The 27535-nt window shown below is 54.9% G+C and overlaps 6 protein-coding genes across 18 annotated transcripts; 2 read left to right on the top strand and 4 right to left on the bottom strand.

Annotated features, from left to right (window-relative positions):
• The first annotated feature begins 74 nt into the window (after positions 1-74).
• Positions 75-3642, top strand: EGFL8 (EGF like domain multiple 8). 5 transcript variants are annotated; one of them, XM_059178818.1, is made up of 9 exons: positions 75-944; positions 1422-1548; positions 1802-1924; positions 2025-2137; positions 2232-2327; positions 2439-2609; positions 2681-2760; positions 2844-2997; positions 3268-3642. In XM_059178818.1, the coding sequence occupies exons 2-9, from the start codon at positions 1448-1450 to the stop codon at positions 3342-3344; spliced, it is 915 nt and encodes a 304-aa protein (XP_059034801.1). In that variant the 5' UTR covers positions 75-944; positions 1422-1447; the 3' UTR covers positions 3345-3642. The 5 variants fall into 5 exon arrangements, with proteins under 5 accessions (XP_059034801.1, XP_059034800.1, XP_059034803.1 ...); XM_059178817.1 differs by having other exon boundaries at positions 2844-3642; XM_059178820.1 differs by lacking the exon at positions 75-944 and having other exon boundaries at positions 2012-2137; positions 2844-3642.
• AGPAT1 (1-acylglycerol-3-phosphate O-acyltransferase 1) lies at positions 3570-12036 on the bottom strand. 5 transcript variants are annotated; one of them, XM_059178805.1, is made up of 7 exons: positions 11933-12036; positions 6620-6828; positions 6263-6396; positions 5792-5967; positions 5534-5629; positions 5338-5410; positions 3570-4810 (listed from the first exon to the last, which is right to left on the bottom strand). In XM_059178805.1, exons 2-7 carry the CDS (start codon positions 6817-6819, stop codon positions 4491-4493), a joined length of 999 nt encoding a protein of 332 aa, XP_059034788.1. In that variant the 5' UTR covers positions 6820-6828; positions 11933-12036; the 3' UTR covers positions 3570-4490. The 5 variants fall into 5 exon arrangements, with proteins under 5 accessions (XP_059034788.1, XP_059034785.1, XP_059034783.1 ...); XM_059178802.1 differs by lacking the exon at positions 11933-12036 and adding an exon at positions 11340-11883; XM_059178800.1 differs by lacking the exon at positions 11933-12036 and adding an exon at positions 10619-10900.
• A 1247-nt stretch (positions 12037-13283) lies between these two features.
• Positions 13284-20292, top strand: RNF5 (ring finger protein 5). The gene is made up of 6 exons (XM_059178823.1): positions 13284-13528; positions 14434-14452; positions 14548-14660; positions 14771-14825; positions 14903-15020; positions 15100-20292. The coding sequence occupies exons 1-6, from the start codon at positions 13389-13391 to the stop codon at positions 15195-15197; spliced, it is 543 nt and encodes a 180-aa protein (XP_059034806.1). The 5' UTR covers positions 13284-13388; the 3' UTR covers positions 15198-20292.
• AGER (advanced glycosylation end-product specific receptor) lies at positions 15876-18885 on the bottom strand. Of its 4 annotated transcripts, none has more exons than XM_059178797.1 (11): positions 18727-18885; positions 18434-18540; positions 18112-18304; positions 17868-17932; positions 17639-17726; positions 17359-17541; positions 17140-17267; positions 16816-16954; positions 16504-16527; positions 16271-16397; positions 15876-16174 (listed from the first exon to the last, which is right to left on the bottom strand). In XM_059178797.1, exons 1-11 carry the CDS (start codon positions 18776-18778, stop codon positions 16075-16077), a joined length of 1206 nt encoding a protein of 401 aa, XP_059034780.1. In that variant the 5' UTR covers positions 18779-18885; the 3' UTR covers positions 15876-16074. The 4 variants fall into 4 exon arrangements, with proteins under 4 accessions (XP_059034780.1, XP_059034777.1, XP_059034778.1 ...); XM_059178794.1 differs by having other exon boundaries at positions 15876-16149; positions 18727-18793; XM_059178795.1 differs by lacking the exon at positions 16504-16527 and having other exon boundaries at positions 18727-18793.
• On the bottom strand, positions 19295-26290 carry PBX2 (PBX homeobox 2). Of its 2 annotated transcripts, none has more exons than XM_059178799.1 (9): positions 26153-26290; positions 23124-23197; positions 22640-22887; positions 22362-22552; positions 22074-22209; positions 21780-21933; positions 21326-21414; positions 21133-21219; positions 19295-21016 (listed from the first exon to the last, which is right to left on the bottom strand). In XM_059178799.1, exons 2-9 carry the CDS (start codon positions 23170-23172, stop codon positions 20924-20926), a joined length of 1047 nt encoding a protein of 348 aa, XP_059034782.1. In that variant the 5' UTR covers positions 23173-23197; positions 26153-26290; the 3' UTR covers positions 19295-20923. The 2 variants fall into 2 exon arrangements, with proteins under 2 accessions (XP_059034782.1, XP_059034781.1); XM_059178798.1 differs by lacking the exon at positions 26153-26290 and adding an exon at positions 24126-24396.
• On the bottom strand, positions 25215-26933 carry GPSM3 (G protein signaling modulator 3). The gene is made up of 4 exons (XM_059179348.1): positions 26892-26933; positions 26572-26680; positions 26153-26352; positions 25215-25948 (listed from the first exon to the last, which is right to left on the bottom strand). The coding sequence occupies exons 1-4, from the start codon at positions 26931-26933 to the stop codon at positions 25811-25813; spliced, it is 489 nt and encodes a 162-aa protein (XP_059035331.1). The 3' UTR covers positions 25215-25810.
• Between the last annotated feature and the right edge of the window lie 602 nt (positions 26934-27535).

Genomic DNA, 27535 nt, shown 5'->3' with positions numbered 1-27535 from the left:
CTGAGGTCTGGGTGCCCGGATGCCTGGTCTGGGGTGGGACCCCCCTTGGTGTTTCCGCTCTCTAAATGCCCATTCTGTGTGGGTTCCTGATTCTCTGTGGGTTCTTTCCTGCAGAGGACAATTCTCTTCCTGTCCCAGCCTAAGCTTGGGGGGCTGAGCCCAGAGCTCCAGTGGTTTGTGCCCCAGCCTCATTGGGTGGAATGCGCCTGCCACCCCCAGGCTAGACAAGGGGGCTAAGGGTCAGGGTGGGCATTTGTTGCGCCCCTTTTCGACCTTTGTAGGCCACAGTTGGGTGAGGGGCTGGACAATGAGCCGCCTCTTCCTTGAAAGAAGGAATTTTGGTGGCGACAATAGGGCCCTGTCTAGTCTTGCATGGGGGGCGGTGGCTGATTCAATTCTGCTCCCCCCCCAGGCCCTAACAAATGTCATCAAGAAAGGGGAGGCAATTTCCCCTTAGTGCCCTGGGCTGTCCACCCCCCCTTGGCCTTTTGTAATGACTTGCCCTCCTTTCTTTCTTCAGCTGTTCTTGCCTCTTCTCCCATGACCTGACCGTGCTTTTCTCTGCCCGTTCTCTCTCCCTGCCCCCTCAGTTCTCCCCAAGTCTGTGTTGGGTTGAAGGATGTGGCAAGGACCAGAGGTACTGGTGGTGGTACAGAGCCAGTACCCTCTGCTGATTTGGGAAGTCCAGAAATAAGGTCTCAAAGGGTTGGAAATTTACTTCTAGGGGCCCCTTTGCTGGGATGGTGGTGAGGGTAGTGGGACTTGGATACCACTGAGCAGATGAAGCAGGAACTCTGAAGGCTTGTGGGAGGGGGCAAGAATGGGAGCATTCTGTCTGGCCTGGCCCCTCCTCTCCTTCCCAGCCTGCCTAACCCGCCCACCAGTCTGAGCTGCTGCTGCTGAGGCTGGTCTGCTTGAAGTCTCCGGGAGAGTGGGAAAGACAGGTGGGGAGACTGTAATGGGGAATAGCCTTAGAATGAGTGTGAGTTGGGGAGTGTTGTATGAGGGATGATGGTGTGGGAGGTAGTAGGGATGTATTTAAGGTGCAATTTCTAGGTGCCTGGTTTTGGGTACAGGGTGAGAGGATGTAATGGTGCCTCTCTGAGGCTTCGAAGATAGAAAAATGTACAAGAGGGCCTGTTACAGATAGGAGGGTCCTCGGGGAGAGTTAACTGTAGTGTAGAGGGGGTGGAGGGAGTGTGTCGGGGTGTACCCTTGCATGATGCTTCGGGGACCAGGTGTGCTGAACGAAGGGGTCATGTTAAAAGTGACAATCCTGATGGCTAGTGCAAGTATGTACAGATGAATGTGCTGACTCCCTTAGAGGGCACTGGCAGTCTGCTCTCTGCTCCCGGAGGGGCTGGAGCTGGAGTGCTTATAGGAGAGGGAAAGTGCCTCCATTAACCTCTTCTTGCCCACAGCCTGCAGTTTGGAGTCAAGGAGAACCATGGGGTCCAGGAATGAGCTGTACACTGTCTTCGGCGGACTGTCATTCCTCCTGCTACTGATGTCAGCCCAGGGGGCCAAGGGCGGATCCCTCAAAGAGAGGTGATGACAGATGGCACAGGGCAGGTGTGAGGTCTTCAGGAAACTTGCGAGTGGCACTTCAACAGCGGGGTGGTGGTGGTGGTGGCGGCACTTCAACAGGGGGCAAAACAGTGACATTTAGAAGGGGAGAAGCGGGGGGTGAGGCAGTCCTCTGGGGGGGGGGGTGCTCAGTGGAGTCTTGAGGGGAGTGCGATTCCTGGCCCTCTAGGGCCTGGCCCACTCAGTATTCTCACCTTCCCTGGCCTGGGTGCAGTCAGGGTGTCTGCTCCAAGCAGATGCTGGTGGTCCCCCTCCACTACAACGAGTCCTACAGCCAGCCAGTATATAAGCCCTACCTGACTGTGTGCAATGGACGGCGCATCTGCAGCACCTACAGGTGAGGGCTGGGGAGCCTGGACCCTGCTGGTCTTTCCGGAACTTCAGGAACCCAGACCAAAGCCCATAAACCAATGTTCAGAGCCAGGCCTGTGTTCTAGGACCACATACCAAGTGGCATGGAGGGAGGCGAGGAGAGAGGTACAGCAGACCCACGTTGTGTGCTGCCAGGGCTGGAAGAAGCGACATCCGGGGGCGCTCACCTGTGACGAAGGTGAGACTGGGTATTCCCAGGCCTGGGGATGGAGCGAGCTGGGGGGCTGGAGAGGTGGGCTGTCCTGTTTTGAACCACCCTTCTGCACCCACAGCCATCTGCGCCAAGCCCTGTCTGAACCGAGGCATCTGTGTCAGGCCAGAGCAGTGCGAGTGCGCCCCAGGCTGGGGTGGGAAGCACTGTCATGTGGGTGAGTGGTCCCTCCCCATCCCCACCCCCACCCCCCAGTGGTGTCAGGACCTCACCACCCTCAAGGCGCCAGCTTGCCCCCATCCTTTAGCCCTCTCTTTCCCTTAACTAGACGTGGATGAATGTAGGACTGGCATCACCCTCTGCTCGCACCACTGTGTCAACACGGCAGGCAGCTTCACCTGCGGCTGTCCCCAAGGTCTGGTGCTGGGCCAGGACCGGCGCACTTGCGCAGAGGGTGTCCTGGAGCCGCCAACCGGTGCCAGCATCCTCAGTGTGGCAGGTGAGTGGGAGTAGAGGTGGCAGCAAGGGCCCAGGCTCAACTGGGCTGTAGTTGACACTGTTTATTTTCAGTTCGGGAAGCTGAACATGACAAGCATGACTTGAGGCAGGAGATTCGGGCGCTGCGAGGGCGCCTGGAGCGGCTGGAGCAGGTGAGTGGTGGTGTGGGCCAGGCCCTCCCAGCAGGGTGCATCCCACCCCGCCCCCAACACTTGAGGTGTCCCTTCCTTTGTAGTGGGCTGGTCAGGCGGGGGCCTGGGTCCGGGCTGTGCTGCCCATGCCCCCTGAAGAGCTACAGCCGGAAAAGGTGGCAGAGCTGTGGGGCCGCAGTGACAGGATAGAGTCTCTGAGTGACCAGGTGCTGCTGCTGGAGGAGAGGCTGGGCACCTGTGAGTCCTCCTGCCCCTCTCTGCTTGAACCCCCATCACCCAGTAGATGCCCCCAGCTGTCCCAGATACCTTTCTGTAGTTCAACTTTCTCTTTTCCCCAAGCCCTTTCCCAACACTTAAGTCTCCCCACACTGTCCCTAGATAGCCATACTTGACCCTTTTTGGTACCCTGTCCCCAAATGACTTATTGTTGGATGAGTCTCTCCAGTGCCCTGGCAGCCCCAGAAGTCTGCAGCCAGTGTGTCTGCTTGCTTCCTTGTCATTCATCAGGCTCCTGCGAGGACAACAGCCTGGGCCCAGGTCTCAGACGGCTGAAAAGGAACCTCTCCAGAGCCCGGGTCCCCTAATTTATACAGAAACTGGCCCCACTAATCATCTGGGATGGCCAGGTGGGGAAGTGCAGATAAGGTTATCTGCCACTAAGGAGCAGTGAGTGATGGAAACTTCCAGAGCTGAGGAAGTGGGGGATGATGGACGCCTTGGGCCCACCCGAGTCTTCTGGCTGGGGTAAGGTTGCTTGGGTGAGAACCACTTTAATGCCTTCACAAATGCAGCCAGAAAGTGCCCAGATCTCTCTCTCTCTCAGTCTTTATTCTCGGTTTCTTGCTGTTATCCAGATAATTAATAAAAACCAACCACGCAAAACTGGGTCCCGCCCTCTCCTTTTGCTCCCAGCCCACCTCTCCAGTTTGTGGGCACAGGTCTGGGGTGCGAGGCAGGAGTGGTTAATGCCACGGGAGGAAATGAAAACTGGCTCAGAGAGGGAAAGCCTCAAAAGAAAGAGAAATAAATTAAAAGCCCTCCCAGCCCCTCCAGCCAGGGTTCAGTTCCTTTCCCCAACTCCCCAGGGAGCAGAAGTGAATGCAGCACCTGATGTCTGCCTCTTCCCTTGTGTGTGGTTAGAATGGTACAGCAGGGCTGCAGGGGACTGGATTGGGGCCAGGACCACTAAAGAACCGTACCACAGGGACAGGGGGAAGCAGAAATGTGGAGACCAAACTGGCATCTAGGAGTAGGCTCACCCCTGGGCACCTGGGTATGGGCAGGATGAGGCCTCTATGTGAGAAAAGTCCAGCCTCCACTAACAGGAGGCTCCATGGGAGGGAGTGTGAGGGTGCTGAAGAGTATTCCCAGGATAAGCCAGGAATGTTCCAGGCATTGCTTCCAGCCACAGTGTGAGGAGTCCACACAAATGGAGAAGTCCACTGAATCTGTGGACCTGTGGGAGGGTACTGGTCAACAGAATGGATGAGTCCACTGGCCAATGTGGGGTGGAGAGGGAGAGAAGATCACAAAGGAAAAATGTCCACTGGGGAAAGGATGGTGTGTTCACACCCTCGTGTAGGTGAGCCACTAGAGATGGGGAGGCAACCATCCCACAGACAAAATGGCACAGGAGGTGGGTGGGGGTCAGAGTGGAGAATGCGCCAAGGCAGGAGAGTATATGCGAGTGGGGAGCTGGGAAGGGGCAAGGAGTGGTGCTGTATCCACATTCACTTCAGAAGTTGAAGATTCCAAACAGGGGAACAGTGGGGAGAGGAGAAACAAGGAAGAGGGCTTGGCCCTGCTTCAGGGCACAGTGGGCTGGTAGGTGTGGGAGCAAGGTGGGGGGAGATGGGAGGGGAGTTCAGAGCCGGGCCTCGCCCCACCCCTCCAGACTTCTTCAGATAGTCACCACCGCCCCGGCCATCAGTGGAGATTTCCCGGAAAACGGTGAGCATGGAGTGTCGGACTCTGTCAGCCAGAGCTGGGACGTCGTCTGGTGTCAGCCCTTCTGTGGGCACTGGGGGCAGCACCCGTACCTGACATCGCCCTGGGAGGGGGTGAGCACCATCATGGCCTGTATACCTAGGCCTTTGCCCACAGGTGGGGCACAGTTTCTGAGCTCTCCTGCTACTCCCTCCCCAACTTTTCAGTTCAGTTCTCCCTACCCTGGACAACTGCCCCTCTGCTTGCCAGCTACTTGGTGCTCTGAGACCCTCCTGCACAAAGCCTTTTCCAACCCCCTGGGGTCCAGACACCTCAACAGCACCCTTTCAGCCCCCATTGTCTCAGTTTAGCCTTTACTGCCAAGTGTTACTACAGCCTCGCACACACAGGCCTATTTCTCCCACTGGACAGTAACAGCCCCTCTAGGAGGGACCAAGTGTTACCCACGTAGCAGGGTATGGTGGGTGCTTAAATATTTATTGGTTGATGTGTGGTCACACTGGATGATCCTTTGGACATCTCAGTTCTGACACTAACCCATCTTCCTCCCTGGTGGGGACACCCTTCTAGCCTCTCTCATCCATGGTCATTCTGGCCACCCCCAGCCCCACGTCTACTCAGGGCCCTCACCCGAAGTGAAGCGGCGCTCCTTCTTGCAATAGAAGTCTTGATAGGAGGACATGACTATGGGGACAATGGGAACCTGGGGAAAGGGAAAAGCAGACAGCCCACAGTTCCTTTCAAAGCCCCATGACAAGCCACTGCCAACAAAGAAAGGGATGGTGGAAGCTGGGGGCTCCATAGCAGAAGGGGAAGTAGTAATTACCTGGGCTTGGACGGCAAGGTGGAAGGCGCCACGTTTGAAGGGCAGCATGGAGCCATTGTGGTTTCTTGTGCCCTCAGGAAAAACCCAGACCCGCACCTGGGGAAGATAGAGGGTCAAGAAGACATACACAGAGGGGTCAGAATATGGTTGTGACGCTGTAATGAGACCTCTGAGGCCCCATGGCCCTGCGTCTCAGCTTATTTACAACTGCTCTGCTCCACAATGCCCCGGGCCCTCCTTTTCCACAGGGGGACTCACATCCTGGGTGAGCAGGGTCTGGGCAACTTCAGACATGACACTGATGGCATCCCCTGTGCGCTTCCGGTCAATGAAGATGACTCCTGCCAGCCAGCATGCCAGCCCAGCAGAGCCAGCCCACAGCAGCTCACGCTTCGCAATGGGCACACAGCGGCCTGGCAGTACCTCCATCATCCCTAGGGTAAAAGGTGAAGGGTGAAGGCCAAAGGAGGCAAAGTGTCATGGAAAGCAGGTCTCAGCTACTAAGGACTGGAGATAAAGGGAAAAGGAGACTGAGGGGAGGGGCCAGGAAGACCTGAGTGGAGGAAGAGGTGATTAAACATATATTAGCCTGTTTGTGCGGGGGTAAGGGGAGAAGGGAGCCAGGGGGCAAAGTTCAGATGCAGGGGAGGTGAGGACCCCTAGAGGAGGAGATTCTGGGGAAGGAGGAAGGGCATGGCTGGGGGAGGTGTGCCCTGAGAAGGATCTCACCAAGCAGGTCGAGTGAGCTCTGGTGGTTGGAGACCACGACGTAGGGCTGTGAGGGAGGGAAGTGGTGAGCCCCACGCACCTCCACTCGGATCCCATACAGGTATTTGATGTGGAGCAGCATCAGGCGCAAGATCCTGTGGGGTCATGGCAAGGGGTTCTAGCAGGAACCACTGATACCCGTCTGCATGCCTCAGTTCCCCCATCCCACCCACTGTCTTTCAGAGCATCTTTGCAGTGTTCTCCCCTTCCCTGTCCCTGGGCGCTCTCTGCTTTCCCTACACACCCAACATCCTCCCCATCCACTGCTCACTTCTGACTCTTAGGTTCTCTCATCACCCCAAATCCCCTGGCCCTCACTTCATGTTCTCAACGTTGCGTCCTCGCACAGCACACACAGGGATGGCGAGCACAGCCAGGAAGAGAATCCAGCCATTGTAGAAGGCCATCTTGAAGAAGTATTTGGCACTGGGGCTGCAGAACCACAGGGCGGGCAGCAGGAAGAGCAGCAGCAGGAGCAGCAGCAGCAGCACAGTCCATACCCCCGGCCACAGCTCCATTCTGGCCACCTGCAGGGGACAGGGCAAGGGATAGTGGGCCTGGTCCTGGAGGGGAGTGAGGCGTGTAGGGCACAGAAGGCAGGGGTTGGGGAGCTATGAGGACAAAGGCCAGAGACATAGGATGGGGTCAGGGCTCCAATCAAAACCTGCGGAGGGAAGCCGCTCTACGATGGGGGTGGGGAGGACAGGAGCTCAAGACTGCTCTCCCACCCCTCTCCTGGAAGGCTCCAGAAATATTCACAAGGACAAGAGACATGAGACATGGACATCCACAACTCAGATATATGATAAGAGGACATTAATAACAGCAGTAACTAACACCTGTAGTTGGTAAGGTTTTAGGGCTAACTGATAGGGTAGCCACCAGCCACATACGGCTGCTGAGCACTTGAAATAGCCTCGTTTGAACTGAGATGTGCTGGAAGTGTAAAATATACATTAGATTTCAAAGACTTTGAATAAAAATCAGAATGTAAAATATCCCATAATAATCTTTTGTAGTGATTACACTTTGAAATTTTAACCTTTCAGAATACTGGGTTCAGTAGAACATACTATTAAAATTAAATTCCCCTTGTTACTTTTTCCCTTTTTTCATGTATCTACCAGAAAATTAAAAATTACATGTTGCTTGCATTATATTTCTCTGTTGGATTAGCACTGAACTACAGACTACGTTAAACCCTTAAATATGAACCACACAATTTACATTTTATAGGAGAGGTTAAATAACTTACCTGAGATGATATGGCTCCTAAGAAGCACTTCCTAGTTTAAACCCAAGCAGCTTGTATTCCCAACACAGTTACGCTGCTGCTCGTATGTACACACATAGGTGTACACACAGCAGATACGGTTAAGGGACAAAACACCCACAGACATTCTCAAGAGCGCACTGGCAAGCATAAAGGCTCTGTCACTAATGCAAACACAAAGACTGACCCGCTCACACCAGAAGGCTAACTTCAAGTCACGCCCAGTAACAAATGAAGGAATGTAGTAAATGCATAACTAGAAAATCCCCTCTCCGCTAAGGCAGCCACCCCCACCCCCCCTTCCCATTCCCAGATAAACCCATGGACATACCAGGAGTAGCTACCATCTATTAATCCTCCCTCCACCGTCAGGCAAACAAATCCTTCTGCCCTCTTCCCCCCTCTTCCTGGGACACTGCAGGCAACCTGGTCAGGCAGATACAATATTTAAGTCCTGACTAAGTGGGGGAAAAAAAAGGAGGGCAGAGAGTAAAAGACACATCATATCACCTTCTCTGGGAGGACAGAGTTCAGGAGGAAGAGGTGTAGGCAGGCACACAGAACCTGCCTTCTAGGCTCTTCCTCCTTCCTCCACTCTGCCCCACTGTTGGGGGCAGGGTCAGAAATCACGAAATGGTGTTAACCTGTCACTCCCAGCAAGACTACAGGCACTCCCTTCCAATGACAAGAAAGTCTATGTTCAAAGGTAAGTCCATTGCCAATCAGTGAAGGCTAATAGACCCTAGAAAAACAGGAAAATCTGCCAACTCTACAGCTGTAGGCTCTGAGCTGTTCTATCCCGCTGCCCCTGTTAAGTCTGGTCCAGCATTTCTCCTGTGGAGTATTTGCAACAGGATCCTAACTCTGCTTTTCCAATTTGTCATCCACATGGCAATCAGGGATCCTCCTGTGACACAAATCTGAGCATTTCCCTGTCTCGTTTACAGGCCCTTTAGGCAAGTTGACTTCTCTTTCCATTTTCGGCCACACCCCCACAAAGGCCTTTTTCATTTCAACTCTAGTTCCTCAGACACACCACAATCCTCCATGCTTCTGTGCTGTGAACAGGCTGCTCCATTGGCTGGAATGCCCTTCCGCTTCTTCACTTGCCTCACACAGCTCAGCATCACACTTTGGAAGCCTTCTTGAACCCCACCTGGCCTAAGTTTTCATTACACTTTTATCTTGATCACTGGATCTCAAAGTGTAGAGACACACGGATTTTTGGACCTCATCCCAGATCTCCCGAATCAGAAATTCTGGGCATTGGGCCCAACAATCTGTATTTTAACAAGCCCTCCAAGTGAGTCTGGTGCACACACACGTCTGAGAACCACTGATTTTGACACCACTGTGTATGTAACTGCTCACTGGCATTTCTGTTCCTTTCCCAGTCTGTAAGCAGCTTGAGGGTAGGCACTCCCAAAACCCGGACAGGAGGAGTCAGAGAGGTGGCTCAATAAACATCTGTGGAACAGATTATAATGCTGAGTGCACACCCACACAGCCATAATTAATGACAGAGATGATCAGGAATCAGATAGCTACACTCTCGAGAACTATTAACTGTGAAAAGATAAGTCACCAAGAAAACAATGAACATAAGAAGCCTAACCATAACCTATTCTGAAATATGCACATACAATATACCATCACATTGAAGGGAAAGTACCAACAATCAAGATGGAGCATCCCATCTCATACAGAAGAGAAACATACAGCATGAGGATTAACATGCCACAGGGGAGAGATGCTGCTGTCATCAAAAAGATGCCAACTGTGCAAAAAGAGTGGGGAACAGATAATGTGCACAGCAGGGCTGACTCCGTGGGATGCATTGAGCTCCATGAAGACAGACTGTCCATAGCCACTGGAGAGAGAATGTATGTGAAGAGACACAGGCCAGGAAGGTCAGCAAGGTAAGGCATCTGGGGATGGTTTTCTGGGGACATGTAGGCTTGTCGCCTTTTTCTCTAATACATGACATTAAGTGACCCTCTCCGGAGCAGAAATATCCAAGATTAATAAGCACCACGGAGTGCCAAATGGGTTAATGTGCATATATATGACTCACAAAAATATACTGCCAATAAAATTATGAAATTTATGTAGTATGTATAACCAAAAGCACAGATGCTGTGGACATGTCACATCAGTGTAAGTATGATAAATAAGTAAAGGATCACGCATAGATGTCGTGTGTACTCTGACTAGGAAAACACAGGCAGCAAACAGGCCAACCTGATCACAACAGGAGTATACACTAGTTCACTAAACCACAGGATCCCACACATGAGGATTATCGCATACGACAGCATCATGGACATAATATACGAGATATGAACCAAAACAAGGCTTGATCTTTACATGCAGAAGTAAACATGCAAAAGCATAAAATGTGCAAGAAACATGAAACCACATAATGGATGCAATATACAAAAACTCACACACCTGAACAATGTCAAGACTGGACATGAGACATGGACATAAGAGAAGAATGGGCAATTCTGATGGAAAATAACACATTGTTTCTCCACAAACCATGGATAGTATAGGGAGAAGCTAGCTGCACATAAGCCATTAAACATGTCAAAGGCACAGACTCCATGTAGAAAACATGGCCCCCCACAAAGCATCTGTGTGTCAGTAAGGATCTAGCCCAGTGTGGATGGCCACTGAGAAAGTCCTGTGCCTAGATGGAAACAGAGGTGTCTGAGGGCATTCCTAGGAAGCAAATTCTGCTGGGGGAAGGAGGGTAATAAACCTCCTTCTCCCGGCCACAGCCCCCTAAGAGTCACGTGGGGCCAAAGGGCAGGAAAAGGAATTGGGGAAGATGTCAGGAATTCCCTCTTCAGGACTCTCTATCCACACCCCCATCCCAGATTCACAGGGTCACCGGGTCTCTTCCCTCTCGGGGACCCTCTCCTTTCCCCAGCAACCCTCTCCCCAGTCCGCCTCCCAGACCCAATCTCTCCCCCATCCCCTCCTCCAAGTCCCTCTCAGCACCCTCCTCCCGCTTCCTCCCATCCCTTTCCCGCCCCCACCTCAGTGGGGTGGGGGGCCCGGGGGGCTGGCCCCCTCCCCAGCCAGGCTGCGGCAGCGGTGGTGGCGGGTGGCTGTGTCTCTGCCTCGGTCGGGGTGTCGGTGCCAAGGGGGCCACAGGATTTGGGGGTGTCCTAGCCCCGGCCGATGGAGGGGAGGTGAGAGTGGGAGGCTGGGCCCATTGCGGTAGGAATGGTGGGGGGGTTGTCCCCCCAGCTCCCTCCCTCCCTCCCTTCCTGCTGTCTCTCTGAGGGCTGGGGCTGCTGTTGCCGCTATCCCCCCCCCACCCCTCCCCAACGCCTGCTGGTTTCCGGGGCTGGCCAGGAAGTAGGGGGCGGTGACGGGCGGCCCGTTTTGCCAATCGCCTCCCAGGGACCCAGGCGTCTCCTCCCCGCATCGGCCAGTCTCCTCTTGGTAGCTCCGCCCCGCGAGAGCTCGGCTGGGCTCGGCCTCCGTCTCTGGCCTTCTCTCTGGTTCCAGCTGCATCTTTTTTTTCCTCCAACTCCCTTTCAGCACTTATGGCTTGTGTGTCCTTCGGTGCTGTATTCCTTCTTTGGCCCATTCCTTCTTCATCAGCTCTCCTCTTCCTGGAAATTTCACTTGGTTTCTTTCATTCTCCTTAACTCCCTTATCCGCTGTTTATTCCCTCCAACTCCAACTGTTCTCCAAAAACCTCTTTCTTACCCCCCCCCCCCTCAACTCCAGGTATTTTCAAGCACCTACTATATGCCAGTCACTGAGTTCTCCACCTGTCGTCTTCTCTCCACGGCTCCATCTCCCTGGCCCTCTGGCTGGTCTCTGACTTTTGCCCTCCTCCCGCCGTCCCCATCTCCCCTCAGTCCAGCTCCCTCCTTCAACCCTCTCTCGGGTCTTTAAAGAGAAGGGATACTCTCAGGCCCTCTCCCTGCCCCTGTACTTCCCACGCTCTTTACCCTCAGTACTTTTGCTTTTCTAGTTCCTTCCTATCGGTCTCCTTAGTCACTGAAGCTGAGACAGCCCTTCTCCCCAACATAGAATCTAGGCGTATCTTTTCCAATAGAAACTGGGCATTAGGTTGCTTAAAAAAAAATGAGAAAGAACGCTAGATTACTCTGGGAGGAGCATGCCTCCTTAATTGTGTACTCCTGTATCTCTTCCCTTTTCAGCCCCTGATCTCCTCTTCCCCATACTTCCATTATCCCTTTACCAGGATCATTCATTCCATTACTCCTCTCCTTGGTTTCCACCTCTTTCTCAGTAACTCTTCTCCTAAACCCATACAGGCATCCTGTACCTTCACCTCCCGCCTCTCCTCTAGGAAACTCCCAGCCTCTCACCTTGCCTCACTTGAGTCACGTGGGACCTTGTATCTGGGTGTGGAACTGCCCTCAGCCTCTGTCCCGGCTGCCAGACACAGCTTCGCCCTGCTTCAGTGTACACACCCTGAGATAGATGTAAAAAACACTGGTAGTGGGAAGACTGTTATCTAGTTCCGCTCCTTGGGCCACAGTGAGGGTTACTGACTGCAGAAAAGGCCCAAACTCGTACAAAAAGGCCAAGCTCTGGCTTTCCCAAGTTCCGGGGGTCCAACCCAGGAGAAAGACCCCAGTTCTGGGGGACACATTACAGGACGGAAGGGGCGGGCCTAACCCCACTCGGCCGCGGTCGCCCAAAAAGGGGCGGGCCTCGCCCCTTCGGCCCCTACTAGCAAAGGGGTGGAGCTAGACCTTTATCTGCTTTTAAGATTTAAAAAGCAGTCGGGATCAACTCTGTCATACTGTGTCACATTAGAAAGGTGTGGGCCCTTAGTTCTGTTCTGCAAATCACCTAAGGAGGAGCGGGCTGAGTCCTCCAGCCGAGGGAGATGGGTTAACACCAGCGCCCCAGATCGATGTTCGCACCCTCCAAACGAGCTGATCCCCGTTCTGCTCCCTTCTTCACTAAAAGGGAGGGGCGAACACAAGTTCTGCTCTCTACGTCACCTCCGAAGGAGGCCGGAGCCATTTTGAACCTTGCGACCCGAGCATTTGGTCTCCCGCCGAGCTTTTCGCCGTCTTTCCCGACCTCGGCCAATCAGGGGTGAAAGAAACTGACCAATCAGCCTAGAGAGACCACAGCCAGAGGACCCGGATGAGGCCGAGCCAAGGCCTTTGAACCCTAAACCCCGCCAATCGTAGAGCAGTCACCATGGCGACAAGATAGAGGAGAAGGGGGTGGGACCAGAGAAGGCTCAACCCTCACGGGATTGGCCCACCCCTTCCCGCCGGCTGCTACGCACGCGCATTTTACCTAACCACCATTTTCCGTCGAGTTCCAGCCAATCAAGTGCTCTGGAGCCCTACACTCCAAAGTCCAATAGGATTCCAGACATTCTCTGAAAGGGGACGTGAAGGAAAGAAAGGCAACTTAGAGTAGGCGAGGCCTGTGTAGCCCCGAACCAATTGCTTTTGGTCTTTGGTTATGATTGGCAGCTAATCAGACGAATAAAGCTCCCCCTGGTCGTGCGACGGCACGTGTCGAATTGTTACCAATCCGTTCGCGTTGCACACTGACTGAGACTGTATTAGCCAATGAGCATTGTGCAAGGGCAGGACGGCGCAAACCTCGCCCCTACACTTTGGACCAATCCTTTCTTTTGAACTGTGTGATTGTCAGTCACTCAAGCCAATAGTGCTTAAGAAAGCTTTGGAGCCCGCCCAACGACCGTGGGTTGGAGGCGGTTTCTGGTTGTTGGGGCGTGTGTGTGTGTTTTTGGGGGATTAAGGGGTACGTGAAGGCGAAACAGAACTGGCCATGGCAGCAGCAGAGGATGAGGACGGGGGCCCCGAAGGGCCAAACCGCGAGCGGGGCGGGGCGGGCGCGACCTTCGAATGTAATATATGTTTGGAGACTGCTCGGGAAGCTGTGGTCAGTGTGTGTGGCCACCTGTACTGGTGAGGATCCGGGAGGGGGAGAAAAGAAGGGCTCACCTCCTTACTCGGGGGGTGGGGTTGTGGGCGGGGTGGCATACAATTATACAGATAATCGGAGGGCACATTCACATCGGTGAGGCCCGAGGAGGGGACTTAGGTCTCTTTGGGTCTGTGTGGGCCAGAGAGTCATATCTGTACAGAGGAGACTCGTGGGACGGAGAGTCATAGGAACTAGGAGCTGAGGGGTATGTATGGTGTGTTAAGAGGATTTGGGGCGGGGTGGGCGTCACAGCACATCTGTAACAGGTGAGACCCGAGAATGTGAGAGGTCTAAGCTGTACAGGTGTTAATAGATTAGACTCAAAGATTAGGGGTGGGTAGGGGACACCTAGGGAATGTGGGATCACATTCAGGCGAGATGTTGATAGGGAGTGGTATGACAAACCCGAGAACAAGGGCACTGAAGGGGCAATCCTAAGAAGTTAAAGGATGGTGGAAATGGGGACATTATTGAGCCTAGAAGAGAGGAAAAAATTGTTTGGGAGTGATAGGGACAAGGATGGGGCTGGGGGCTGAAAGAGGAGATCTGGAAAGCCTTGTTTGAAGAGACCTGAAAACTTAAGTCAAAAGGCAGAGAAAGGAGGAGGAGATGGGTGCGTGAGTGCATGCATGTGTGTGTGTGTGTGTGTAGGGGGAGAGGAGAGGGTTGAGCATGTTGAGGATGGATATTACTTTACATGTTGTAAGATCAGAGAAATCAGAGAAGCAGGAAAGCCAGACTAGCTGGCACGGTAGAAATTGTAAAGAAAAGGAAAAGAAACAGGGAATACCTGGGAAGAGGGGGTGAGATCAGACTCTTGTGAGGTTGGGTCTGTGTCTGTCTTTTCTGTAGCTAGTTTGACCTTCTTTTTTTTCCCCCCATCCAGTTGGCCCTGTCTTCATCAGGTGCGTACTCAGAGGAGATGAAGAGGGAAATGGGGAGGTCTGAGGAGTTGAAAGACCCTGCTGTGAACTGGAAACCACTTCATTTTCTCCCTCAGTGGCTGGAGACGCGGCCAGAGCGGCAGGAGTGCCCAGTGTGTAAAGCTGGGATCAGCAGAGAAAAGGTTGTTCCTCTTTATGGGCGAGGGAGCCAGAAGTCCCAGGACCCCAGGTGAGAGAGAGGGGGTGTTACTGAGGGAAGATGGAGGGCTTCTGCCCTGGGAGTGGGGTGTGGAAGGGAAGAGATGGTTTCTCATTGCTAGCCCCTCTCCCGTCCTTCAGATTGAAAACTCCACCCCGCCCCCAGGGCCAGCGACCAGCCCCGGAAAGCAGAGGGGTGAGTCTTGTCTAATTGTGTTCCTTCCCTGCCAAAGACCTGCCCAGTTCTCCTCTGACTTTGTCCACCTCCTGTAGGGATTCCAGTCATTTGGAGATACCGGGGGTTTTCACTTCTCATTTGGTGTTGGTGCTTTTCCTTTTGGCTTTTTCACCACCGTCTTCAACTCTCATGAGCCATTCCATCGGGGTACAGGTAAGAGCCTTCCCTCAGCTCAGGCCCCTTCCCAACCTAGGAGTGGATGCTTCTTCCACAGCTTTCCTCTCTCCTACAGGTGTGGATCTGGGACAGGGTCACCCGGCCTCCAGCTGGCAGGACTCCCTCTTCCTGTTTCTCGCCATCTTCTTCTTTTTCTGGCTGCTCAGTATTTGAGCTTTGTCTCCTTCCTGCCCACCTCCAGCCAGAGGAGAATCAGTATTGGGGGTCCTTGCTGACCCTTCCTTACTCCTGGCCCCTCCTTCCCCAGCTCCTCCCTTTCTATTGGCTAAGGCCACGGCTACTTTCTAGGAGGCTGTGGGTAGGAGGAGTGACATCTGTGCAGAGTATGGGAGAACCTTCTGCTCTGAACTCACTGAGTAGCATCATAACTCCCACCTCTGGGACAGGAGGACAGACAGAAGAGGATGTCTGTTTCTCCTCTCTCCTGATCCTTTGCTTTTCCCCACTTTTACTGATTTGATGTTGAAAGATGAACAAGGCTCCCTCTGACTCTCCCCTACCTTCCCCCTGTTGATTTAACTTAATTTTTCTCTCCCTATTGTCTAATATGGTTTCTGCCTCTAAGTGCTTTCTTCCCCTCACTACCTCCTTTATTATAAATTCAATAAACAAGGTGAGATGTATTGATGGGAGCTCTGCCCACTTTTGTCCTTTCCTCCTTCCTTCCAGGACAGGAGCATCTTATCCCCAACTGAGTAAATATCTGTGTGGTATGGGGAGGTGTGAGGGTGAGCCCCTCTTCTTCAAGACTCTCAAGGATTCAGGGGGTGAGGGTGTCTCACACACACTCACTGTCTCTCTCACACACACACACACACAGACAGACATGTGCACGAGAGCAAATAGGCGAGGTGTTTACTTATCACTATGGGAGGCTCTGGTTGTGGAAGCAAGTTTGGTGAGGTGGGGTACAGGTTATATAGGGGGAAAGTGCTCTGAGGCCAGGACAGAGCAGCTGGGGGCAGGGGGAGAAAAGGGGGCTGACAGATGGGGTCTAGCTGTCACCCCTCAGGGCCCGGCTGCACCGCTCTCAGCTGCCTCTGGCTCCTCTGACTGATTCAGCTCTACGCGCTCCTCCTCCTCCTCCTGGTTTTCTGGGGCCTTCCTGGGGAGGGGGATTGGGGAGAATTCTGCACATGGTTTCTAGCGCTCCGTCATTCCTGCCCCCACACCCCTCCTTGCTGCCTGGTGGTCCCAAGTCTGAGCTGTTTGGCTTTCTCACTCACCTTTCCTCTCTTCGGGGTCGCTGTCTTCGCCACATGATGGCCCCAATGAGCAGGGCAGCGACCCCCAGGCCTCCCAGGATCCCCAGGGCCAGGGCTACAGTTCCCAGTCCCTGCCCTTCCACAGAGCCTGTAGAGAGATGGGGAGAAGTGAGGGCCCCCACCACTCACCATTCCTTTCTTGTTGACCACCCATCCCCAAGTCCCGTTTGGGCCCTCTGCTTCCAACCCCTCACCTGCGATGGGCTCCTCCTCTGCTTCTGAAAGGCAAAGTCAGAGCAATTTAGAAGGGAAGGTCTAAATTTGAGAGAAGGCTATTAGTGGGAGCCCTGATTGAGTCTTCCCCTTTCTTGAGAGGAGAGAGGGAACAGCTGGGCTGCTCTCTCAGGAGAGTTTGGGTGGGGCAGAGGAGGCCTGGATGTGGGTGAACCAAGGAGGAGTGGTGTGGTTCTTGGAGACAGTGCCAGGTTGGGCTAGGGAACTGGTATCCGCACTGTCCCTTAACCCAGCCCCAGGATCCCTGGGGTTTGGAGAGAGGTTTTTCTCACCTATGACGACACGGACAGCCGGGCTTTCCTGGGGCCCATGGCTGGGATAGGTGGCCACACAGCTGTAGCTTCCCTCATCGTCAAACTCCACATCACTGAGAAGCAGCACAGGGCTGGGGGCAAGGTGCAGGGGTATGCCCTGGGGGTGGAAGGGGGACAGAGACTTATAAAATCTCCACACATCCCATACTTCTGTCTTTGTCTTTACATCCTCAAGTACTCGGTTGTCTTTCCCAACTCCTTGCCAACCTGTCCGTGAGCCTCCTATTCTCATTGCCAGTGATGTGTCTCTCTACTTCCCAGCCCCCTCCCCAAGTCACTCACATCCTTGATCCAGTGGATCTGAAGGGAGGACTGGGCAGGGGTTTCACAGGTCAGGGTCACAGTACCACCACGAACTAGTTTTCCACCTTCTGGCTGTATCATCACTCGGACCTCTGGAGGCACAGGCTCTGGGGCAGAGGGCATGAATGAAGTTGAGAGTTATACCTGTGTGGTCCTAGTGGCCGTGGGCTTTCCTCTTCCCTGAGGGTCTCTACTCACCCCAGACTCTGAGCTGGATGGAGGCTGTGTGTAGGGCTCGACGCCGGGGAAGTCCAGGGCTGAAGCTACAGGAGAAGGTGAGGTGGGGAGCTCCTCCCCAGGCTGGGGTCACCATCAGCGCCGACTGGAGTGTGAAAAGCCCTGTCTGAGGGTGTCTCGTGGTCTCTTCCAGCACAGACACTCCTGTGCAGGGAGGGGAGGGTAAGGCAAGATATCCCAGGGTGGGTGTGGGAGAGGGATCAGAAAGAAAGCAGCTGGGAGGGGAGACTTTGGGACTTACCTTTGCCATCAGGTATGAGGAGTTTCCCGTCTGAATGCCAATTAAGAGTCCCTGCAGGATAGCCCCCCTCGGACACACATGTCCCCACCTGGGGAAAGAGTGACCTTCATTATCTTTGAAAATAAGAGACTACACACAACACACACACACACACACACACAGAACTTACACTCCCCTTCCTCTTCTTAGGACTGCTTTCTACTCCCCCCCCACCCCCACCTACTGCTACCTTATTGGGGACACCAGGCACGAGTTCAGAGGCAGGAGAGACAATTTCTGGCTTCCCAGGAATCTCTGAAGGAAGGAAAATTTCAGTCAGAGGCTGCAGCTTTGAAGACTCACACGCGGGTGTAGGATCTAGGGCAGCTGAAGTCACAGGTTCTCCCACACCAGGGCCAAGGAATCAAGGGCTGGGGTTAAAGGCTTTTCCTTAGATGAGAGGTGGGCCATGGAGAAGGTCCTGGAACTCTTACGGTAGACTCGGACTTGGTAGGCGGACCTCATCTCCTTTCCATTCCTGCTTGTTGCCTGACACCGGAAAGTCCCCTCATCCTGGATCCCTACTGCTGGCAGGAGGAGGGAACCATTGGGGAGCACTCGAGCCACGCTATCCCAGGAGTCTCCCTCGGGAGACAGGACCTTCCAAGCTTCTGTGCGACCTGTGTTCTGAGGACAGAGGAGAGGGGCCTGAACAGTGCGAGTCCTTTGGGAAAGGACTCATGAGACAGGGAGGTGGGGAAGGGAATCATTCCTGGTCTCTGGAAGCAGGGAAACTGTGGCAGGAGACCTGCTTACCAGTTTCCATTCTAGCTGTTGGGGTGGTTTCTTGGGGGCTCCCCTACAGTTCAGCACCAGTGGCTTCCCAATCCGGGCCGTGATGTTTCGATCGCCTACTACTGCCCCTGGGAGACAGTACAATGGTGGAGGGGTAGGAAGGAAGGGAGAGGCTAACAAAACTAGGGGAGGTTAAGATGGGTGAGGGAGCTTGAAAAGCAATGCCAGGTTCCACAAAGTTCTGGGCAGATTTGGGGAGTGGGATGAAATGCTTTCTACGGGGAGGATTGGTGTGAGGGGGGGGAAAGGCTCACCCCACAGACTGAGGACCAGCATCCAGGCTCCTGCTGCTGCCCCTGCTGCCATCCTGCTTCCTTCCCAGGCTCCTGGCTCTGTGTGCCCCTCACTGCTGTGGCCACGGCCCTAGGTGGGGCTTGCACCCTCTCCTCTACCCCCATCTTCCCGTCCTGTCCCGCCACAGGGAATGCTAGGAATTCATGCTGCTTGGACAAGAGTCCTTCAGGTAGGAGGAGAAACAATGATCACCCCACCCTTAGGCACTGCCGGTCTCCAGGCACAGCCATATCCACGGTGGGAGGGGGGGGTGTACCTCCTAGAATTTCTCATTACTCAGGACCCCAACTCTGTCTACTGAGGGCTTGCCTGGTGGACGAACTGGAGCCCATATGGCTTAGGTAAGGTTGCTGGACGACAGGGTTCAGGCCTGGCTGTTGCCCTTGGGGAGGGTTGAAGGTGAACCGTGGGACCTGGGTGGCGAGGGGAAGGCTGGGAGGAGTCGGGGGAAACACCTGTGTGGGGTTTTATGAGAGACAGATTTTGTTCTGGGGTTTCTTATGTTTTTGAAAATAATGCTCAACTAAACCCAGGGAAAAAAGAAATTTCTTTATTTAAAACTGTGTGTTTTTTTTTTTTCCTTTTCTGTGAAACTACAAGTTTACAAGTGAGGAGAGAACTGCCCCCAACCCGTTCATCCTGCCCACCACCCATCATACACCCATCCAATCTGCTCCCTTCCAGTCCTGCCTGGATCTTAGACAGGAGAGGTTTCCTCACTAGGACAGTCTTGTAAAATCCTGAGGATGTTTGAGGGGCTCAGCTGGTAGGTTTCTGGCCAAGAATAGGACATGGGTGATTTTACTTTCCCCCATACTTGGCTTTTTGTAATCTCCCTCTTCTCTCTCCCCACCCTCTTGATTTTGAACTGAGAAAAAAAAATGCCTCATTTCTGGGGAAGTTGAGGGAGATATACATACAGGTACCCCAACCCACATTCACCATATTTGGCAATAACCCCTTCCCCATTCTTTCCCCTCCAGTCTGCAAAGAGTAGTTTAAAAAGATTTAAAGACGTGTCACTCACAGGGGAAGGTGGCTCTTCCTCAAAACTACTGAGTCCAGCCCTGCCCAGGGGTGCCGTGTGTTTGTATGTGGGGGGAGAAGGGGATAGGTCAGCAGAACAAGCCCCTGACTACCTCCACATCAAATGCAGCAGAGAGCTGCCTGCATAAGCAAAGAACACTTAAGTGATCGTACAAGCAAAAATACCTAAGTCATTTTAGGGGGGCAGGCTTGGGGCCCTGCTAAGCATACTTTCTGATGGATGGGACTGGAGCCAGGTGGGCCTCTTTACAAGTTCTATTTGTTCCCCTTTCTCTTATGACCCCTTCGGCTATCACCCCTAACGTGGGGAAGTAAGAAATTAAAACAAAAACAAAACCAATATATTTATAAAAACATCTACTTCCCCAAACTAAAAATTAAGAACCAATAACAAAACAAAAAATTCAGATAGTACAGATGGATCCCAGGGTTTCGTTTCTTTCCTTTAAGAAACAAAACAAAACAAAACAAAAACAAAACCCCAAAGCCCAGTCAACAATTCCCTAAAGTAGCAGAAACTCCCTCCGAGGTAGATATCTGAGTCAGACACTCTCGTCCACCGAGCGATTCTATTGGTTTAAGATGAGCTGCGTATGAGGTAATAAAGCCATCTGGAGGGGCAGGGGTGGGGAGGCACAGAGTTCATGGCCCATATCCTCTGTCCAGGAGTGTCCCCAGTTTTGGCATCTCTGGTCAGGCAGGGCTGGCTTCTCCACAGATCCCAGAGCAGGTTAAGTGGGGTAGAGGAGGGAAGAGTGGGGGAGCCCAGAGAAAGATACAGAAATGAAATATAGTATGGCAGGTAGAGCAAAGGGAAAGCAATCTGAACAACAGAATTCTGAGTGTGTGGTGTATGTGTGAGAGAAAGGGAGAGAAGAAAGACAAAGGAAAAAAGGGGTTGAGACCCCACTTTCCCCTTAGGGGACCCCATTTTCCCTGTCATGTAGTCAGTACCCCCAGCACTGGAGAGTCTGGTCAGGGAAGGGATGACCCCATTTGCCCTTCTCTGTCTTGTGCTTCTCCTGTGTCTGGGGTTTGTCCTCTGGATGCCTGCGTCCTCTTCAAGAGTCGCCTTGTGAGCCCCCACCCCTGTGGCCCTAAGGGGCAAGATCAGTTGGAAGTGTCAGAGTGAACGCTCCCTGGTCCCTCTGTCGGAGATGTCACTGAGGATGGGGTTACAGCCTCCTGCCAGCCACCATTTGCCTAGAAAAAGAGAGAGGTTAGGGCAGGGAAATCCAGTGTGGGAGACAACACGACCACAGGAAAGCCGTCCTGTCCAGGTGAGAGGTGGACAAAGGGAGCGTCAGGTGTTCACTCACCCTCATTTCCCGAGGGCTGTACATCTGGCCTCCCCCAAGGTTATCCCCGTAGCCCCCTGGCCCCATTGAGTGTCGGAGTGATTCCACCTGCAGGCAGCAAAGAAGGGCAGGACATGGTGAGGAGTCTCATACCCTGGAGAGCAGGAAACCGAGTTTGGGCAAGCCCTGGTCGAGGGGAGACGGGCCACCTGACCTGGGAAGCAGAATAGGAATCTCCGTTGAGCCCGGGCATCCCCAGAAACATGTCTCCAGATCCTGAGAGATTGAAAGAGCCGCCAGAGCCTTAAGGGAGCAGAGAGGGTATTAGGGAAGAGTCTAACAGAGCCTGAGACTCACCACAGTCCTGTGTTTCCAAAAAGCCCTCTGAACTAGTTCCGGGAGTGTGCTGCTATACACAACTTATCCCTAAGACACAGCAACACTCAGGGGCAGGCTGTGTCTGAGCCTCCCCCTCCCTCCCTGGCCACTTGCTGGAAGACAGTTACTTTGCTGGACTGGCCTTTGTCCCCTGACATCTCCACCCCATCTCAGCTAGTTCCCTCTCATCCCAAAAGGCCCCCTCTCTGCTGGGATCCTGTCTAGATAGGAAGTGGGAACAAAGGCCGGAAGTGTGCAAGAGAACCAGCCAGGATGGCAGCGGGGTCCACCTGCAGAGGAAGGGGGTGTCGGGGAGCTGGTGCGGCTGTGGCCCCCCTGGGTGACTGACACGGCAGTCTTGACGGCATAGATGTTGGCCTCCTCTTGGAACTTTCCAATATTTTTCTTATAGCGGATCCGCTTGTTGCCAAACCAGTTGGAGACCTGTGAGGCATGGAGCAGAAAGGAGGGTCAGGTGCAGACCTTCCCCCCGCAACCCCCCGCCCCCCGTAACCGCCTCAGTCAGTTGATCAGAGAGCTTTTAACCTGAACACCACATCCTGGCCCTGAGTCCCACCCCATACCTGAGAAACAGTGATCCCACACTTCTTGGCAAGCTCCTCCTTAGCCTCCTCACTAGGATACGGGTTACTCAGGTGGGAGTAGAAGTACTCGTTGAGGACCTCAGTGGCCTGTTTGCTGAAGTTGCGGCGTTTGCGTCTACAGAAGAAGGAGAATGGTGGTGAGGCAGCTGCTCTCCCAGCAGGGCGTCTGTCTTGCACCACTCTAGAGGGCGCCGCTGCCATGAAGCACCGTGTTGTGTGTGAGCCAATGGCCCTGAGGCTGGGAAAAGTGGGGGGAAGGAGCCCCACCTGGCATCCAAGAAGCGGGAACGCAGGATCATGACAGCCTCACAGGTGCTCTGCTTGAGCTGCATCTGGATGGCACTGAACTTTCGGTGGATGATGCTCACCATGCGCTCCATCTCCTTGGGAGCCACAGGCCGTGTGCGGCTCTGTTCCCTCAGCAGGTTCATGACGTGCGTCGTGAACTCGTTACATGCCTGCAGTGGGCGCCAGGGGCTGTGAGGAGGGGACCTCTGGTCTTGGGATGCCCTGTCCTCTCACCCACGCCAGCCTGGTCTCCTCACCTGCTCATACTTCTCCAGCTCCGAGTGGTAGATGTGGCGGATTTGGGCAAGTTTGCTACGATAGTCGGAGTGTTCGATGGAGTTGTCAGGGGACACGCCGCCCCCCGAGGCTGCGGCGGCTGCAGCTGCTGCAGCAGAGCCCCCCCCTTTCTCAGGCCCAGCCACACCCTCTGCCAGAAGCATGTTGTCCAGGCGCATCAGCTGTGGGTCCACCGGCTCCTCCTCTTGGGAGCTTCGAATGCTGAGGCCTAGCATGCAGGCGAGTGAACTTAGGGACCCAGGGAACCCACAGCCAGCTCGTAGCCCTCCTGGTGTCTCCTGGACACCCACGTTTCTAGGCTTTGGTTCCCTCCCCATTTTCCCTTAGCAACTTCCCTAACCCCTACTGTCCTCAGTGCCCCGAAATGTCAAACTCTTGGCCTGAGCCCTCTAAAGGACAGAGTTCAGTCCCCAGAGGTGAGGAATCAGAGGGGGACTCACATACCGGTTTTCTCCTTGATTTCGCACAGGACACTAAAGAGAGCAGGCTTCATGCGGTGGCAGTTAAGGGCGTGTTTCCTTGGGAGGAAAGGGAAAGAATAGTTGAGAAGCTACAAGAACAGAGGTGGGGCGGGATGGGGGTACCATGAGGGTGAGGGGGAGCCTGGGAACAAGAAGGGAGGTAGAAGGTGGGGGTGGGGACATGACGGAGTTGAGCGGGGAGACAGCTCCTGGAATGTGGAGATGTGGGGAATTTGGCTTTAGGAAGATGGGGGGGAAGGTGCAGGCAGCAAGATAAAGGCACCACAAGCACACACGGGGCTATGGGAAATGGGCCTAGAAGGGGACAAAGGGAAATTTTCGGGTAACTGCCAACTTGAGAGTGACTAGGTAGATTTCAGATGAAAGGAGATGGAGACTGTGAGAAGAGTCAGAGTTTGAGGTGCCAGAGACGGGGCTGGGGATTTCAATACAGATGCGTATGGGGGGTCCTGGGACTGACCAAGGCAGGAGGCTCTGATGCTCCTAGTGTCTGGCTGAGCAAGGGCTAAGGGTTGGATGAGGACCCTTGGGAGGATGGGCAAGTGGTGGAGAGGAGTGGTAGGAGCTCTGGGATGGACCCAGGTCTGGAGAAGATGGGGGTGGGCTGGGTGGAGAGTTAGGAACACAGACAGCATAGCAGTTTCTTAGTCTCAAAGCCAGGGCAGGGTTCTGGAGGTAGAAGGATGTTCCAGGGCGGTACAGGGGTCAGTGAGAGGTGGGGGGTGGGTGGGCAGTGAGACCACCCTGGGCTCCCCTCTTTGAAGGTTTCAGGGTCTGGTGGTGAAGGGAGGTTTGAGAGGGATGGCTTATCTCAGGACTAACAGGAGTAAGGAGAGAAGAGAGCTGTAGGATCCTGGAGAGGGTCCTGGAGTGGGGGGTGGGGGTGGGGATTCCCAAAAGATTCAGAGCTTGTGAATGGGGCTTCTGCTGGGTCTGTGTAGGGTCCCGGGGTGGGGGCACTCACTTGGCCTGGGCCTCATCCAGGCTCTGGTCGGTGATGGTCATTATCTGCTGCAGAATGTCCCCGATGTCTTGCTTCCCTCGGCCTCCCGGGACCCCCCCGTTACCCCCACCGGGGTCTCCGCCGCCGGGAGGCTCGCCAGGGCCCCCAGGCTCCCCACCCACCAATCCCAGGCCCCCCCGGCCCCCGCCTGGAGGGGGCGGCCCCAGCAGCCGCTCGTCCATAGTTGGGGGGGGGCCCTGAGGCCCCCTCCCTGCTCCGCCCTCCCCCGCCTGGTTACTCCCGCCCCCCCCAAACTCGGTGGGGCCGCTGCTCCCTCCGCCCCAACCCCCACCCGTTTCTCCCCTCCCGGCTCCCTCGGAGGTTCACCCCCGGCCTGAAGGGAGACCTGGGGTACCGCTGGGCCCCCCACAGGAGACCCCGGCCCCCGGCGGCGGAGAAAATGGAGCCGGAGAGAGAGGAGGCCCAAGCGGGGGTGTGTGTGAGAGAGAGAGGGAGGAGGGAGGAGGGAGGAGAGGGGGAGCGAGGGAGGGAGGCTGGGGGAGGGGAGCCGGGGAGGAAGAGGAGGGGAGAAGAGAGGAGGAACAGGGAGGAGCTGGGGGCGGAGAGAGACACACAGAAGCAGAGGAACTGGGACCGAGTGGAGGAGGGGAGAGGGAAGAGGGGGCGAGGGGAGGAGACTGGACCTACGGGGAAAATATGCGAAGGCAACCGGGCTGCAAGTCGTCGGTCTGGAAAGCGGGGCTTGTTGGGGCTAGGGGACCGCCGCCTGGGTTCCGAATCAGGGATCTAGGTTTTGTGGCCTCTGGCCGCTAGAATGCCTGGGTTCACAGACAGCTCAGTTCATATTTCTTGTCCTAATGATTCCCCTCCCTGTTCTACTTAATTAAAACCAGGAGAGGGGGGTTGGGGGAGTATAATTAGGGAGGTCTCCAGCCGCTGCTTAATGAGCCAGTAATTAACCAGCCAGGGAGGGGAGCTGGCCTCTCGCCAGACTAGGGAGAGAGGCGGCCTCCGGCCTCACCTTCCTCTCCCCCGCCCCCCCACTGCCCCTCCCTCCCCACCGCAGCCCCAAACACCAGTCTTCTTCAGTTGGGAGAATTACATTTATTCATACAACCAAAACATCAGACTCTGAGCAGCCGTGGGGAGGCAGGGGGCGGAGTACTAAGTGTCCATTCACAGCCTGTAGACCCCGCATCCTGGGGCTGGGGGTGCTGGTGGTGGGTGGGAGAATGGTCTCTTTACAGTGCCCTCTCTGTCTTCTTACTGAGAAGGAGGGTGGGACTGTCTGTCAGGCCCTAACCTTGGGAGATTTGCCTTTTCTTGGGAGATAGGGAGGCCTGAGCCCTCAGATTCTGCCCCCTGGGGATGTCTCCACAACTCAGGACTTAGAACCACTCCTTGTGATCAGAGGAGGGGGTAGGGTGTCCCTCAGTGGCTGGGATTCCTTCATTGCTTCAAGCTCCCACACACTAGGGGAGGGAGTTAAATGACCATCCTACTTTGACTATGCTCAGGTTTTGAGGACTTTCACCCCCTCCATTCCCAGGAAAGGTGGATGAGGGTGATGAATATTGAGATTTCTCCTGGGTCCTCCAGTCTCTGGTGTCCCTGCCACACAGTAGTTGAGGGCTGGCCAGCTTTGAGCCCCAGAGTGCGGAGTGGCTGGTGGGGTGGCTCAAATCTCAGCAGGTATGTGTTGGGGGCCGGGACCTTTGCTCCTCCATTCGACCCCCACCCTGAACTCTCAGCAGCAACTCCAGGAGCTCCTGTCCCCCTGGGGGTAGGGGAGGCTCTGACCGCTGGGCTTCCATCCGCTGGCACTGGAGGAGTGGAGGGGAGGGAGGGTGTTGGTGAGGTTTTAAGAGGAACAGGCCTTGAAAGGAGCCAAGGCTGGTGGAAGGGGTATAGGGGATTCCTGTGATGGGCATGGTGGGGACTAGGCTAGGCAAGGGGGCAGATGCTAGGGAGAGGGAGGACCAAGAGACCAGGAACCGTGGATCTTGCCTTTTGGGTAGGTGTCTCACCTGGTGACTGAGGATAGTGCTGTAGAGCTGTTCTCTGTCCTCAAGAGGCCGGTGTGTGGCTGGGGCTCTGTTTGGGGGATTCTGCGGGATGTGGAAGGTGGCTCTCTGCTCCTCTAGGCGGCGGGACTGGGCCTCTGCCACCAAATCCAGAAGGAGCTCAGTCTGTAGGGAGAGCAGGGAGGCGGAGCGGGGCCCCAGGGCTGGGAAAAGGAGAGGTAGGGTTCAGAGACCCAGAGAAATTGGCAGACAGGAGCTTTGGTGGTGCAAGGTGTTTAGGCACTTGGGGTCAGAGCTGAGGGGCTGTAATGGGGAGTCAGGAGGAGGTGGGGAGAGGGCCCAGGATGGAGTGGGCCTTGGTAATGGGATCAGGAAGGATGTGGGCATCAAGGTCAGGGAGCTCCCGGGTCGGATGAGGGTACCTGTGTGACGGGTCCCTGAAGGAGGAGGGGACGGAGGAGCAGATCGCCAAGGCCGAGTGCTGGTGTTCATAGGGGGCCAGTCATGCTCATCCTGATGGGGTCCCTGATGCTGAGAGACACCCGGTCCAATCAAGCCTGGGTGTGGTGGGCAGGGGGCTAGGCCAACAGCCCATCTCTTCTCTCTGTGTCTCTCTGTTCCTGCCTCAGTTTGTTCAAACCCTTCTAAGTCCCCTGAAACCCCTGTCACTACGTTGCTGTCCCAGGTCCTCTCACCTCCCTTTCTCCCAGTGTCAGCCTCCCCAACCCGGTGCGCAGCTCACCTGGTCATCTTCCTCTTCTTCCTGGGGTCTCTCGGCCTCCATCCCCTGAGGGGGAGAAACTGAAGGGGGAAGGGTAGCTGGGATTTGGGAGGAGGGCTGGAACCCTAGGTTCCTGAGGGGAGTGGGGGCTGGAAGGGGTGGGGGTGAGCCAGGGGCTGGATGCCTGGGTACTGAGCAGGAAGCTGGGTTCCTGGTCAGCCCCCCCCACGGGCCCCGCCCATCCCTGTCAACTTCCTCCAGTTCTGTTTTCCCACCCAAACTGCTTGCTCGACCTCTCTTGCCCCAGGGGAGCACAGAGACTGGGGAAAGCTCCTCCAGCTGCAGTAGTGGAGGGTGTTCATGATGGGGAAGGACTCTTGGCCTTTTCATCTTGGGTCTCAGTTGACCCCCCAACCCCAGGCTCTGTTCTCTCTACTCCCCTCCTCCCCTTCAGCTCTTTCTGTCAACACAGGAACTAGCTACACAGGAAGTGGTTTTACTCCTCAGAAACCCCCCTCCCGCCCCCAGGCCCCTTTCCTAAGAGGACCCCGATAGAGGCTTTGACCCTCCCCTGTGTCCCAACTTCCCAAAGACTTATGGGGACTGGGAGGGGCATGGTTCCAGTGGGAAGCAGAGGACTCAGGCCCAGGGATGTTGGGCCCTCA

Source organism: Mustela lutreola, chromosome 6 (assembly GCF_030435805.1).
Source record: "Mustela lutreola isolate mMusLut2 chromosome 6, mMusLut2.pri, whole genome shotgun sequence".
Taxonomy (NCBI): Eukaryota; Metazoa; Chordata; class Mammalia; order Carnivora; family Mustelidae; genus Mustela; species Mustela lutreola.
This window is presented reverse-complemented; position numbering and strand designations above follow the sequence as displayed.

Coding starts and splice junctions, on each gene's coding strand:
- EGFL8 (XM_059178817.1), top strand. CDS start 1,448: ATGGGGTCCAGGAATGAGCTGTACACTGTCTTCGGCGGACTGTCATTC. Junction 1,549..1,801: donor GGCGGATCCCTCAAAGAGAG/GTGATGACAGAT, acceptor GCCTGGGTGCAG/TCAGGGTGTCTGCTCCAAGC. Junction 2,138..2,231: donor GGCGCTCACCTGTGACGAAG/GTGAGACTGGGT, acceptor CTGCACCCACAG/CCATCTGCGCCAAGCCCTGT.
- AGPAT1 (XM_059178805.1), bottom strand. CDS start 6,819: ATGGAGCTGTGGCCGGGGGTATGGACTGTGCTGCTGCTGCTGCTCCTG. Junction 6,397..6,619: donor CGCAACGTTGAGAACATGAA/GTGAGGGCCAGG, acceptor ATGACCCCACAG/GATCTTGCGCCTGATGCTGC. Junction 5,411..5,533: donor ACCTTGCCGTCCAAGCCCAG/GTAATTACTACT, acceptor CCCTTTCCCCAG/GTTCCCATTGTCCCCATAGT.
- RNF5 (XM_059178823.1), top strand. CDS start 13,389: ATGGCAGCAGCAGAGGATGAGGACGGGGGCCCCGAAGGGCCAAACCGC. Junction 14,661..14,770: donor CAGAAGTCCCAGGACCCCAG/GTGAGAGAGAGG, acceptor CCCGTCCTTCAG/ATTGAAAACTCCACCCCGCC. Junction 15,021..15,099: donor GCCATTCCATCGGGGTACAG/GTAAGAGCCTTC, acceptor TCTCTCCTACAG/GTGTGGATCTGGGACAGGGT.
- AGER (XM_059178797.1), bottom strand. CDS start 18,778: ATGGCAGCAGGGGCAGCAGCAGGAGCCTGGATGCTGGTCCTCAGTCTG. Junction 16,398..16,503: donor AGAGGAGGAGCCCATCGCAG/GTGAGGGGTTGG, acceptor ATCTCTCTACAG/GCTCTGTGGAAGGGCAGGGA. Junction 16,175..16,270: donor CGACCCCGAAGAGAGGAAAG/GTGAGTGAGAAA, acceptor AACCATGTGCAG/AATTCTCCCCAATCCCCCTC.
- PBX2 (XM_059178798.1), bottom strand. CDS start 24,346: ATGGACGAGCGGCTGCTGGGGCCGCCCCCTCCAGGCGGGGGCCGGGGG. Junction 21,220..21,325: donor ATTCCTATTCTGCTTCCCAG/GTCAGGTGGCCC, acceptor TGCTGCCTGCAG/GTGGAATCACTCCGACACTC. Junction 21,017..21,132: donor ACAGCCCTCGGGAAATGAGG/GTGAGTGAACAC, acceptor CTCTTTTTCTAG/GCAAATGGTGGCTGGCAGGA.
- GPSM3 (XM_059179348.1), bottom strand. CDS start 26,933: ATGGAGGCCGAGAGACCCCAGGAAGAAGAGGAAGATGACCAG. Junction 26,681..26,891: donor AAGAAGAGGAAGATGACCAG/GTGAGCTGCGCA, acceptor GGTGTCTCTCAG/CATCAGGGACCCCATCAGGA. Junction 25,949..26,152: donor GCACTATCCTCAGTCACCAG/GTGAGACACCTA, acceptor CCACTCCTCCAG/TGCCAGCGGATGGAAGCCCA.